This window comes from Grus americana, chromosome 6, assembly GCF_028858705.1.
Source record: "Grus americana isolate bGruAme1 chromosome 6, bGruAme1.mat, whole genome shotgun sequence".
Lineage (NCBI taxonomy): Eukaryota > Metazoa > Chordata > Aves > Gruiformes > Gruidae > Grus > Grus americana.
In genome coordinates, this window is record NC_072857.1 from 6,806,504 (window position 1) to 6,818,871 (window position 12,368).

Consider the following 12,368-nt stretch of genomic DNA (forward strand, 5'->3'; position numbering starts at 1 on the left):
TGCTAAAGTTACTAGTAATATTTTAGTTAAACCAAGATTCAGATAGATTGACACTAGGAAATATTTATTTAACAGAAGCATTCAACTAAAAGGAGGAAAAGCTTTATTTATGTGCCCGGTTTCCACACAAAAGACTATTAGAATTAATTTTAGAAGGAAAATGGGTGCTTTTTTTAATCAATGCTAATTGAGACTGTTCAGCTGAATAATGAAGAAACATTTCGTATGATGACAGGGTAAACATCTCTGAAGAAAAATTACTTCAGAAACACTAAGGATAAAAATATATCCTTCAAAAAAAAAAAAGAAATAGTGAAGTTTAATATTCTTTACCCAAAAATAGAAGCGCAGTTCAGAAGTCCGGACTTGCACAAGTAATTGCCATTACCATTCACAGCAGTAAGTAGTCACATTCACCTTGGAGGTTACTGAAACTGCCTGTGAAGTTGTCAGTCATGCCACGGTTGGTATAAGCCCCAGGAGGAACATCAACCTGAATCACTGCGGAGTAACTTAAGGGATGTATGTTTTAAGCAAACCTGGAGGATTTCGGATGTACCTACACACAAAGCAGCGACGTGCTATGCTGAGACACCCACGACAGCCCTGTGATGTCAGCTCTGTAACCTTACTCGTGACCCAAATCATCTTAGGAAGAACTGCAGTGTCAACTGTGCCACGTTCCCGCCGTAGCCTAGATAACACAAGGCAGGTAATTGTGTTTAAGTGGCCTGCATCACTTTTTATGAAGTAACTTACCTTGACTTCATCGTTTTTCTGGAGTTCAGCACATCCAGAGTGAAATATATAGAGCAGCATTACCAACAGCCCCACATATCTTTGCAAAATATCTATATACATATTAAACCCCACGAACTACCCATATAGATTATTCTTACATACCACTTCTCCCGTAACAAATGCAAGCAACGTTCCTGTTGCATGTAGTCATCATAAGCCTATACTCCTTGACAGAAAAAAAAAAAGACAGTTTTCCATGGTAGGTGGAAAAAAAAAAAACCCCCACAAATCTCTTGGAAACCACAAAGCCCATTGTCATCACGGAATCAACTCTTCTTCCCACTGAGTATCGGTTCTGACAGAGTCTGTGTAAAGGCAATCGTTTCTCAGGTAGGCAAGTTATAGGCTATTCAGAGCTCCTCAGTTATTTCAAAGAGTCAAAATGGAAAAATAACCAAGTTAGTGGAGATCAGAGCAAGACAGCAATGCGATCCTCCCAAAAAAGGGTTTCCAAAAGGACAGCAGTATATTTTACATTTGACTGACAGCGCTGGTAAAACACTTCTCAAAGGAGGGAAGCAGAGGTAGCCATTGTAAACGTATACAAAAAAAATACAAGCCAGACAGACACATTCTGTAGAAGTAACAACTTTATTGTAACTTGATGTGCTGAAACGCAAAAATATTTTCAGCAACAAGGTACAAAAAGTATTTCACCATTAACATCAGCTGATAAAAAAAGGCTGGATGGTTTGATACAACTGTTTACATATCTGAATTCTCTCAATCATTTCCACCCCAAAACAGGTCTAAGTCATTTCACTGGTTTAATTTCTAAAATAGGACTCAGTGATCTTAAGCCTTCAAAAACCAGGTTACAAATACAGTGAAGTTCCTTGCAAAACACTTGAAATAGTGAATTCCCTTTACAAACATAGTCCATTTACTGTAAGCAGAAGGCAAGTTATGAGACTGTCAGTGTCTTGCTAGCTAAGGAGCTAAGCTCTGCGCTAAATATGCTATCAACACCAGACAAAGAGGACAGTTAACATTCCATCTGTCAATTACAAAAAAATAAATCAGTTAAGCTTCGGAATTTTAACCAACAAAATTCAACAATATTTCAGGTAGCAATACCTCACAATTGCAATTCACTGTCTTTTATGAAACACAGTTTCAAATACTGCACATCGGTTTATTCTCCCAAGGGAGAAACCTTTCCATGAGGATTTAAAAGGAACATTATCTCCATACAGGTCTTCTACTGACCTTCTGTGCAAAGGTGAGTTTTATACTAAATACTCAACGTTTAGATAAACATCGGAACTACAGTAACTTGTAAAACTAACTTTGTGTCCATGATTATCACATTTTGACGTACACTTATCTTGTAACAGCAAATATGTTCACATTTTCACAAAAATATACCATTACTCAACTTGTATCTGTAATACTTACTTCACATATTTTTGTGTTTCTACCTCAGTGAAACTGAATTTAGGAAGCAAGAATCAACATGCAAGAGAGCTCAAATGGGTAATTCGTAACTTTTCCATCTCAATTGTGTATCAAATAGCATTCTGCTTCACCTTTAAAAATACCTTTTAAAAAGATCTTGTATCCTGTTAAACCTTCCCTTCGTTACAACAGTTTCCTAAAAAAGGCACAATGTGTTCATACTTCTGCATGCAGTAAATGGACTAGGAAATAAGGATTATTTATTGAAGCATCTTCCACCCAAAGCATCTCCTTAGGAGAGGTTCAAATGGAAAAAAAAAAATATATATATATAATACATAATAGCATTTCAACAGCAAATTGAGTCCTTATTTTTAGAAAGTCATTCTTGACAAAAAACACCGCACAGCCATACGCACACACGCACGCACACACAGGACACATGCAGGGTTCTCCCCAGAAAAGTATGGAAGCGGTGGTTCACATCTATCCGAGGGAGTAGTGTTGGCAAGCCAAAACATGGCACCTTCATACGTTATATTCCTTATCTGTATATAAAACTAAGAAAAAACCCCTAAGATTTCAGCCTGAAAAACCTGTCCATTGATTAGTTTTATATCTGCTGCACTTAGAACTGACAACTGAGGTTTTGAAGGGCAAGCTCTTGAGATGTGGGGAATCAAAACAAGCTAGTGAATCCAAAGGAGAAGGTTGTAATTACCAGCTGTCCTGCTCCAGTGAGAACACTGCATGCACTTAATTAAAGAAGAGGTGAATAATTAGTGCACTCACTTAAGAATACAGCAACTGTTTTACCTTTTTCTTAAGAGTTGACAAAACTTAAAAATACAGATAATAAATAATATCAGATCTAAACAGATCAATTATCGTGGGTTGGGTTTTTGTTCTGTTAGTGTAATGTATGGTATACACTGCCTGACTTGAAAAGTGGATGCTCTATGATGTAGATAATATTACAGCACAGTGTCTGACATTTTTTGGTACAAAGTGTGCTATTAAGCTTCTAAAAAAAAGTCTTCATAAAATTCCTTAAGCTTTCCATTAGATTACTGTATGTTGTTACTTTAGAACAAGCTGAACTGGACAATCATTACAGCATTAAATATTCAAGTCACTTTGTATGTTAGAGCTGCAAGTTTTACCAGTGATGAGTATGAGGATATATAGTCTTAACGCATTACACAGTGCAGCAATTTTGGAGGGAACAATTACCTTTACATCTTATTGTGAAGAATGCTTATGAGACCTTATTTTAGATAAATATTTTAAAATTGCTAAAAGGATAAATCTCTGTAAATATATAATTTGATGCCTTACGTACTATTAAAGTTTCTGATTTTATACTTTATCCATCATAAAGATTTAGTTAGAAGGTAAGAAGAAAATGCATGTTTAGAGGTTATTTTATTCTTCAAAATTGGGCTGGGCATTTTTTCCAATTTACCTTTGCTAGTGGTTTACTAGATGCCAAAGTATAAAACTATATACTCTTTCCTCTAAAAATTTCGTTCAGAGCAGTTCAGATGAATCTTAACAAAATGAGGATGGAGATAGATTTGAAGATAGTAAACAATCTGAAATTCTTCCTCTCTCCTCCCTGCATAACTTGTTTTTTTAATAGGCAAACTAAAACCCTTATGCAAATACATTTATAAATTAGGTGAGCTCTCCTCCCATTCCCCACTGCTAAACCCAAGTCTTCCCAAAAAAAGAAATATAGCATATTATCACTATTACAGTAAACTCAATGCAGTAACTCAGGAAACATTTAGAGTGTGCACTACTGCAGACTTTTCCTCCCAATTGTAAACAAAGCTATCAAACACTGAGGATGTTGGTATTAAAGCTAAGGTTCATATAATAAAGAACTGGCCCATGACAAGCAGTTTACAAATGTTTCATCCTTTTCACATTATGCAGAATTTCAATACCATCCACAATGCTAGTACAATAACTGAAATGCAAGACTGAGCAAGTCTCTGCTTGCAAATACCATCTGACATTTCAGGGAAACGTTCCTCTTGATGTGTACGCAACCTCCTTAGGTGTTAGTGGGTGCTGCGCGCACACGTCAAGATAGGAAAAATCCCTTCAAAGTTTTACCATTCACATGCCTTTCTCAAATAAGCGAAAATATTCTGTTACTTAAACATGAAAGCTTGCAATAGCCACCTTCAATTGAGTCTTAAAAAGACATGCCTTTCTTTTCTAACAAAACTAAATCCCATGTGGCTGTGGGCATCTTAAAATGTATCTAAAAAGTTAAGCCACAATTACCTGTACCTCATTAATTCATCAAAAGCAAAATATATATGTACCACACAACATACAAAAGTTACACATTAAAAGTGCATATTCAGAATCCATTTGGCCCATTTCTTCAATTTACATTTGGTCATTCTATGCATCCTTTACTTTTCTAGGTAACCATACACGTGGGATATATTTTTTCCATATACAATGCTATTTTGTTTTCACATTGAACTCTTTACCTCTCGTTCAGTTCTGCATTAAATGTAAACTAATGATGGACCATAAAGAAACACAAGCAACAGGTTTATTCTGTGTTTCTTTTTACCGTTTGGACAGCTTTGACACACACACACAATAAGCATTACAAACTGTAATGAAAATACATTTTTGGGCCAAACCATTGCATATTTGCCCCCACAATGAAAAATAAATTATGTTCAAAGCAGTATATTGCCATAAATAGCCTGTAGGCATTTGCTGAAGGTAAACAGGCTCTCCCTATATTTAGCACTTGTCTGGGGTACGTTATGTGCCTCTGGTTCAAGTGCTTTTAATGAGAGGCTAGTTAAAACCTTCCAGTTAGCACAGGACCAAACTATAATCTTTTTTTTTTCTTCTGAAAATAATGGAAGATCCCTTTCAAAAATTAATCTTCAGTTATCAACTTTACTGCATTATGGAGCTAGTGCAATCCTGCAGAGCCTAGTCAAAAAGACAAGGCACATTAAAAAATAATAAAAAAATCAAGATACATTAGACTATATGGACTAGAGAGTCATTGAAGATAATTTAAGGCCTTTCAGTGAATTAATCAGTCTAATTTAAAGCTGAGGATTAAACCATAAATTATCCATCTGAAAAGCAAACAATAGGCTTTTTCAGCTTCTGTTCTGTGGACAAGGATAACAAAAACTCTTGTTATGGTTTGTGAAAACACCTCTGGACATGGAGGAGTAGAGTCAATTCAATTTCTCTAAAGTTCATGGAAGATTTCATGACTGTTTTAGCCGTTTGCGTGGAATGCCAAACTGTGGACACTGTGCAGATGCTAGTGCGCGAAAGGCCTCTGCTACTAAGTGAGGGTGGGAGTGGATCATGGACTTCCAGCCTGCTGTTTCCATTATGTCTGTTGCTTGGCTGAAAACAGAAGTATTAAGAAGAGTCACACAATTTTACAAACCAAATGCACGAATGCACAGTGGAGAAGAGCAGGCAAGGCAGAACTACTGCAGAAGAGCAGTTGAGCATTATAAATCAACAGACTTTATGAATGCCGGTAAGGATGCCATTGGAAAGAAGTAGCCAATTGCAATTTGGGTATATTAATACCATCACATGTAAGACATAGGGTACTTTCTGCTCTACTCAGTACCAGCAAGACCTCAGCTAGAGAACTGCGTCCAATACTGGGCACTGTGTTGGGTTTAAGATAACCACCTTGACGTTGCTCAGGAAAAACAATAAAAGTGGTAAGAGGAAAACTAGAAGAAAATGAGGTCTTGTGCAGAGACAAAAAGCAAGGGAAGACATGATAATCTCACTACACAGAAGGGCATGCTCAATTTGGGGAGAGAGAAGGATGACAAGATGAATCAGCTGAAACTGCAGCAAAAATGATGTAGTTCATATACAAGAAAAAGCCGTGAAAACAGATTTGCTGGCTGACTACAGGACCCTTTACTGGGAGCTCGCAATTTGAATACAGCGGAGCATACTTGAGGATATTCACTCTTTCTACATTCAGAATGGCTTTCAGTGGCCACTGTTGATTTCTAATACAGAAGCAACAACAGATTTCAGCAAGTATCACATTGACATCCAGGAGATTAAAAACGAGGTATTTACTCAATGTATATATTTACTTTTGTGTGAAATATAGAACAAAAGCACAAAATTCACTCTGCACGTCAGGAATATTACATGGGTTGGGATGCATGCCACACTGACACAGGATATACGTGTAATTTGGAACCAACAGCTTATACATCAATCCCAAGTTTCCATCACCCTGCATTTTCAGAAGCCTTTTATGAGCACCCTCATACTGCTTCAGGAACACTGTCAAGCATAAAGTTAGCAGCTGACCTCTCCGCTATACAATCTCTAAAAAACCTTTTGCAGATTGCTAATGCAAGCCTTTAATCTTCTGCTGTGAGTCAGTAAAGGTAAGTGCCTTGAGAAACAATACCAAAGTTCAGACTCCCTGGTGCCCAGAGTCAGTAAATTAAGCCAGGCCCTCTCACATTATTTCTCTGATTTATTGTAGATGCTTTTAGCTGAAGCAAAGATGACCAGCATCTTTACTAGCAGTTATCCAAGACAGAAGTCAGGTCAGTAAATCCAAGCCACTTGAGAAGGAACACATCAACTAGTTTATGCTGTTATGTATTCTGACTTATCTTTATTAGTTTTTCCACTGATATTTTACTATTTACCTTCTACCACCCCCCTCCTTTTCCACATCATGCTCAACCATTAGGCCTGTGAAAACTTTTTATTTTTAAGGAGATACACTGATTTTAAAGTAACTGGTACAACACAGCTTTTAACTTCCCTGGAGATTCTGATAGTACAAAGTGCGTGCTCTGCTGTCCTCTTACTGTTTCAGCCTACCACTGGCTATTCTGAAGCTGTCTGTCTTCTATTCCATGATTCACTCGCCGTTCTAAATATATGCTGCAATCAGTCCTACAGTCTGAGCCACATATTCTCAATCTGTTTCCAGTGCAGGCAGGAGCACTTACAGAGGCAGCCAGATCAGAGGGACCTGACCAACTAGTTGTGTGGCCTCAAGAGTACCAGCTCTGGCATGTGGGAAGGTGCACAAACATGTTGCCGAAGGCAAAGAGAGCAACCGCGCTCCTTTCTTTGGAAATACTGCAGGCTCAGATTGACCTAAGCAAGTCTTGAAACCACACTGGGGTTGTCACTTCTCCAGGCACAAACCTGGTTAGTCAAGAGAATGGTTTCCTTTATAAAGGTTGCTGCCACCATCTCACGGCACTGATATGTCCCTAGGAGAGGAATGAAAACCAGCAGTTGTTAGGATCTCACACCGGAGGGCAGTTAACTCTCCCTATCATCTAAAGGGGAAGTCACAGTCATAACTAGGGTAGCATCTGCTGAATCTTACTTTACTTACAGTCAGTGACTGGCCTCAGTAGTGTGGAAATGAAACAACAATTCTTAAGATCTGCAGTCTATTTAGCAGTGTTTGTACAGAACATTGCGAGGCAGGGAAACTTACTTGCTATTCCAGTTTTTCCCATCTTTACACCCAAGTTGTCTAAGAACACTGCACCTGTAAGAAAGAACCATGCTAATATTGAAAAGGTACACAAAGCATAAACACAAATATATTTAGAGTCTCATAAATATTACTTGCCTGTTAATAAAGTCTATTGCTTGTGCTTTTAACTGTTCAGCGCTGTGCAAATCTGCGAGGATAAGAATGTCAGCAACATTTTCTACCGAGAGGTTACTACAGAGTGCTTCCTCACACATGACCTTCAGCCGTTCCAGTGCATACTGATAAAAGAAAAAACTACACTAATCATTCTTCAAACTCATTCTTTCTACCGTTATCTCTACAGTTTTTACAACAGTTCCAGTCATGAAAATGCTTGGTGCCTCCCAAGCTTAAGATCAAACCGCTTCCGGACAGGTAATTCAAAATGCAATAATGCTGCATTGAAGAGTCCTCAATTGGTAAGACATGCATTAGGTTTCAAACTGATCAAATTCTTTACTGGGAGAACTTTTATCAGAACAACAGAAATAACTCATTTAGAAGTCTTCGTTTCCCTTCAGTTTGGTAAGGGAGGAAGAGTAACAGACACAGGCTCTTTAACAAAACCAACATTAGACAGGTTTACATCTCAAATCAAGTGGCAAGACATTATAAAATGCAAAGTTTCATGAAACTGTCCAAGGGAAAATACATCAGCTGTTTGAAACTAGCTTGTTCCAAGCTTACCCCCGCCCCTATCTTTGAATTTCTTCCATACATTTGACACAGCCTACCAGAAAACAGATGTAAAATAATTACATTCCCATATTATGTTTTACATGACTAAACTGTGCTTCTTTTTTGAAGGATGTCATAGTCTGACCTAGTTTCATTCAGCTATATACATTTCTGCTGAGATCTTACTCATCCCATTTAGTTTAGTAACCTTCAGGTACAGTTCTCAAGTCTGAAAAGAATTTTACACGTATAGGTGGCATATATTCAAGCTGCCACTCATACATTTGTATTAGCAACTGTTCTATGTAATGAAGAAATGCCACTGAAGAGAAGTTATTAGCCTAACACTTCTCTGTTTCTAGACCTATGCATGTTTACTTACATTTTATTACTATACTACTCCTCAGGATACCTCTAAATAGAGGTAAGTATCAACTGTAACAAATCTGTACCTACCAGGTAATACAGCAGTGTAATGCCTTTGGTAATATGCAAGACACTCATTTTTAAATTCTTTTGCGTTCAGAAGGCATGGTAGAAAGTTTCTAGCAGTTTTTAACTGCTACAAAAAGCTACAGGGACCTCCTAGCCCACCATTTTTATTTCCTGCTATTGCAGGCAATCATACAACTGTACCTTAGAATATTCTCTACATTTATCAATTATGTCCTAAATATAGGCCAGCATTCATAAAATAACACCATTTCACCTCTCCGTATGGGTGTACTGAAACTTGACAAAACACAATCAGTTTTGGAAGATGAGCTGCTGCAATGAGAGGTGGAAAGAATAAGAGTGGTAAGTCACCACAGCCAGGACAGTGCCAGGTCAAGAGATCTTGAAAAAAATTGAACACGTTATGTTGTCAGAAAAAAAAAAAGAAAAAATCATCATTGCTTCTTGAAATTAACTACTGGGATGACTTATATTATCTTAAATGATTTATATTAGGATTGATCGGGCAGTTTTCACCACTAATGTTTTACAGATATGATTGCACAACCAATTCAGAAATTGCAAAAGTAGTTTAAGAAATTGCCATACACTTGGCTAAAAGTGAAAAAGTTTCAGATTACACACTCTGAAGTGAGTATGTTCTGGATTCTAAACTACTTATGCCTTCCCAGGGAAAGACAACTGGGTGTCCTCTGAGGATAGCTAACTAAAATTTCAGCTCAAGCTGTAAAGCAGTGAAGAGAAAACAAGGTATTGGGTCGAGTTTTTAAAAAGTTAGAAGACTAAGTTACAACATGAAAGGGAATAATCTCACTTTAATTGCTGTGCTGCTGTAAGTTCCCTCATCTCAAAAATCATAGTAGGAAAAAAAAGTATTTCACAGAGCAACAATTTAAAGAGTAGACAAGATCCCAATACAGAAGATATGAAAGATTAGAACCATTAAGTTTACAGGGAAGACAAAAAGATGAAAGTTCTGACTGAAGTAGCAGTACTTTAGGGAGCACACAGTTAATTCAAGACTTGTATAAATCCTCTTCAAGAATACAAAGATCTAAGATACATTTTATTCAAGACTGATTTTCCAAATCGTATTAACAGTCCCCAATTTCTAAAAAAAATTTTGATAGTAAATACAATTAATCTGAAGCACTTCTGGTCAAGAAAGATTTATCAGCTTTCTACTGCTAAAAAAGTCTATTCTTTCCCATCTTTATTCATTTCTGATGAGAACTGTTTCTCATATTTAAAAAAATATATATCGATCTGAAAAAAGATTTTAGTAACTTTTTTTTTTAAAAAACCCAACATTCCAGAAGCAAACATCAGGTTTGAGAACTCAGGAGTCAAATACTTACTTTGTCTGCAGCTGCCAACAAATTGTCGGCCATTTTTTCAAGGTTTGGTGCTTTTCCCGTGTAAATGAATCTCATCATTTCTTTAAAAACTTCAGGGTCTACATCATTTATTTCTACACGATTCTGGTAAAGAAGAATAATCAAAAAAACCTCTGGAATTTAGCTACCACTTTAAAGTGAACATATCAAATATCATCTGCATGCAGGCTACAAGTTTACATTTGCCATCCATCATACAAAATCCTTACAAATTTCAGTTAACATTCAACAATAAGCAGAAAGTAATCAAAATCAATTAGCTCAAAGTCAGGTAGAAATCAGTTGGAAAAAGCTTAGACAATAAAAAGTAACTGCAACTTTCATCTAGAAATGTCTAACTCTGGACTCTATCGCACAGGCTGTATGTAAAAATCAAAGCATGGTTTCAGGAATATTTAAAAATACTGCTGAGTTTCCAACCCAACAATGATGTGCTTGGAATATCAGAAGTCGGAGCAGCAGACAGAACAAAGTGAGCCATTTGTGGCTCAACTTACATTGAGCCAACACAGCCCACGTTTTGTTCTCAGAATCCAAAAAGCAAATAAAGAAGCACATCTAACTGACATCATGCAGCTGAAGACCGTCCTAAAACCATGGTATTGCACGCTTGACCCCATGCTCTAATAGTACCCCCTATAAACAAATAACAAAGCAAGAAATTATGTCAAAGATGTAGAAGAAAGCACCAGACTTTTGAATGGGGTACAAAAACCACAAGCTACCAGCACAAGAGATGCACATGTTGTGGTTTCCTACCCACTGAACCACATATAGTATTTAGGAGTAGGGCTGCACTGGAGATTTACTGCTAACATGAAGGTGAAGGCCCCTGGCATGGCACATTTCTGAAGCTGGGCCATGTCTGGGTTTCTTTCAGTCCAGAAATCCCAATGTGCTTCAATATATTCCAATTCTACCTGTGAAAGGTTCCAGATTGGAGAAGTGCAGGGAAGAAAAATGCCATGTTTGTGAAACTCGGTTGTACTACAGCATCGTATTCATCCGATGTATTTGTTCACACAAGTGGCATTGTTGCAGCCTCCAAAGACTATGTGATGATCATCTATTACAATCCTTTAGCGAGCTGATCAGTTCCTTGCCTTTTCATGGATTCTGCCTATAACCAACCCATTTTAGATATTCTTCATGAAAGACACGAACAGCTCCTCGCTGTGGGAGATATCAAGTGCATAAAAGCAGAAGCAGCTCTCCATGCTGATTAAGTAAGTATCCATCCAAAAGACTTATACAGGTCAAGTGCCTGCAGAAACTGTGAATGAAAAGGAATGCTTCACTGCCTTCGGGCTTAATTTGAGTCATAATTCACCCGTTGTTTCTTTGTGTCCTAGCTCCCATATAAAATGTTTTAATACACTACAGCAAAACCTCAGTCAAGTCAATAAGCTTATGTGAAGGTATAAACTACAGCAAAAAGGGGGCAGAGATTACTAGGTCAATTACATCAGTAGCTAGAGTTAAAAAACTGATCTAGGGCAGATACAAGTAATTGAAAGAAGAAATCCTCCACAACCTCTCCACAGTCAGCCCTATCTGCTCTTTCTACACAAAGAAACTCCCGTAGAAATCACCAGGAAAGCGTTCAGGAGTAGTATCTCCTCCACTCATGCACCATGATGCAGTCCTCATCTTCCTCAGTTTGCAATGCTTCAAGTTTTCTGCAACTTTTCCCTTTTTCACAAGGCACAAACGTTTGTGTGTAAAGTTTTCAGTAAGGCTTACCTTTTTGCTTTCCTCCATTTCATGTTCAAACATTGCATTAAAAACTGGAGATCGTGCTGCAGCAAGAAAAGTAAATATTAAATATAATCAAATTTTAAACTTTTAGCAATTTAAATACAAAATAATAGCAATACAAAAGTAGAAAGTACCTGCAAGGACAGATTTATGAGCTTTGAATTCTTGTCCTCCTACATAAAAACTGCAATCTGTAAATCTTGTTGTTTCCCAGAGATTCCCTAAATCTTCTGCTAGTCGACATTCAGGTACCTTCAAAGTGTTTGTATTAGACTGTCCTGATATATTTACTGAGTCTTGGACCACGCTTACCTAAC

General features: G+C 37.3%; 1 protein-coding gene across 2 annotated transcripts in view; it reads right to left on the minus strand.

Moving 5' to 3' along the window:
- Positions 1-1,373: 1,373 nt before the first annotated feature.
- Positions 1,374-12,368, minus strand: part of SPOPL (speckle type BTB/POZ protein like) — a 38,293-nt gene continuing 27,298 nt past the window's right edge. Inside the window, exons 6-11 of one of the 2 annotated variants that reach the window (XM_054830938.1) lie at positions 12,186-12,363; positions 12,037-12,092; positions 10,255-10,377; positions 7,859-8,001; positions 7,721-7,774; positions 1,374-5,610 (exon numbers count right to left, since the gene is read on the minus strand). In XM_054830938.1, the coding sequence (XP_054686913.1) occupies positions 5,466-5,610; positions 7,721-7,774; positions 7,859-8,001; positions 10,255-10,377; positions 12,037-12,092; positions 12,186-12,363 (699 nt within the window). In that variant the 3' untranslated portion in view covers positions 1,374-5,465. The other variant, XM_054830939.1, reaches the window with a different exon arrangement.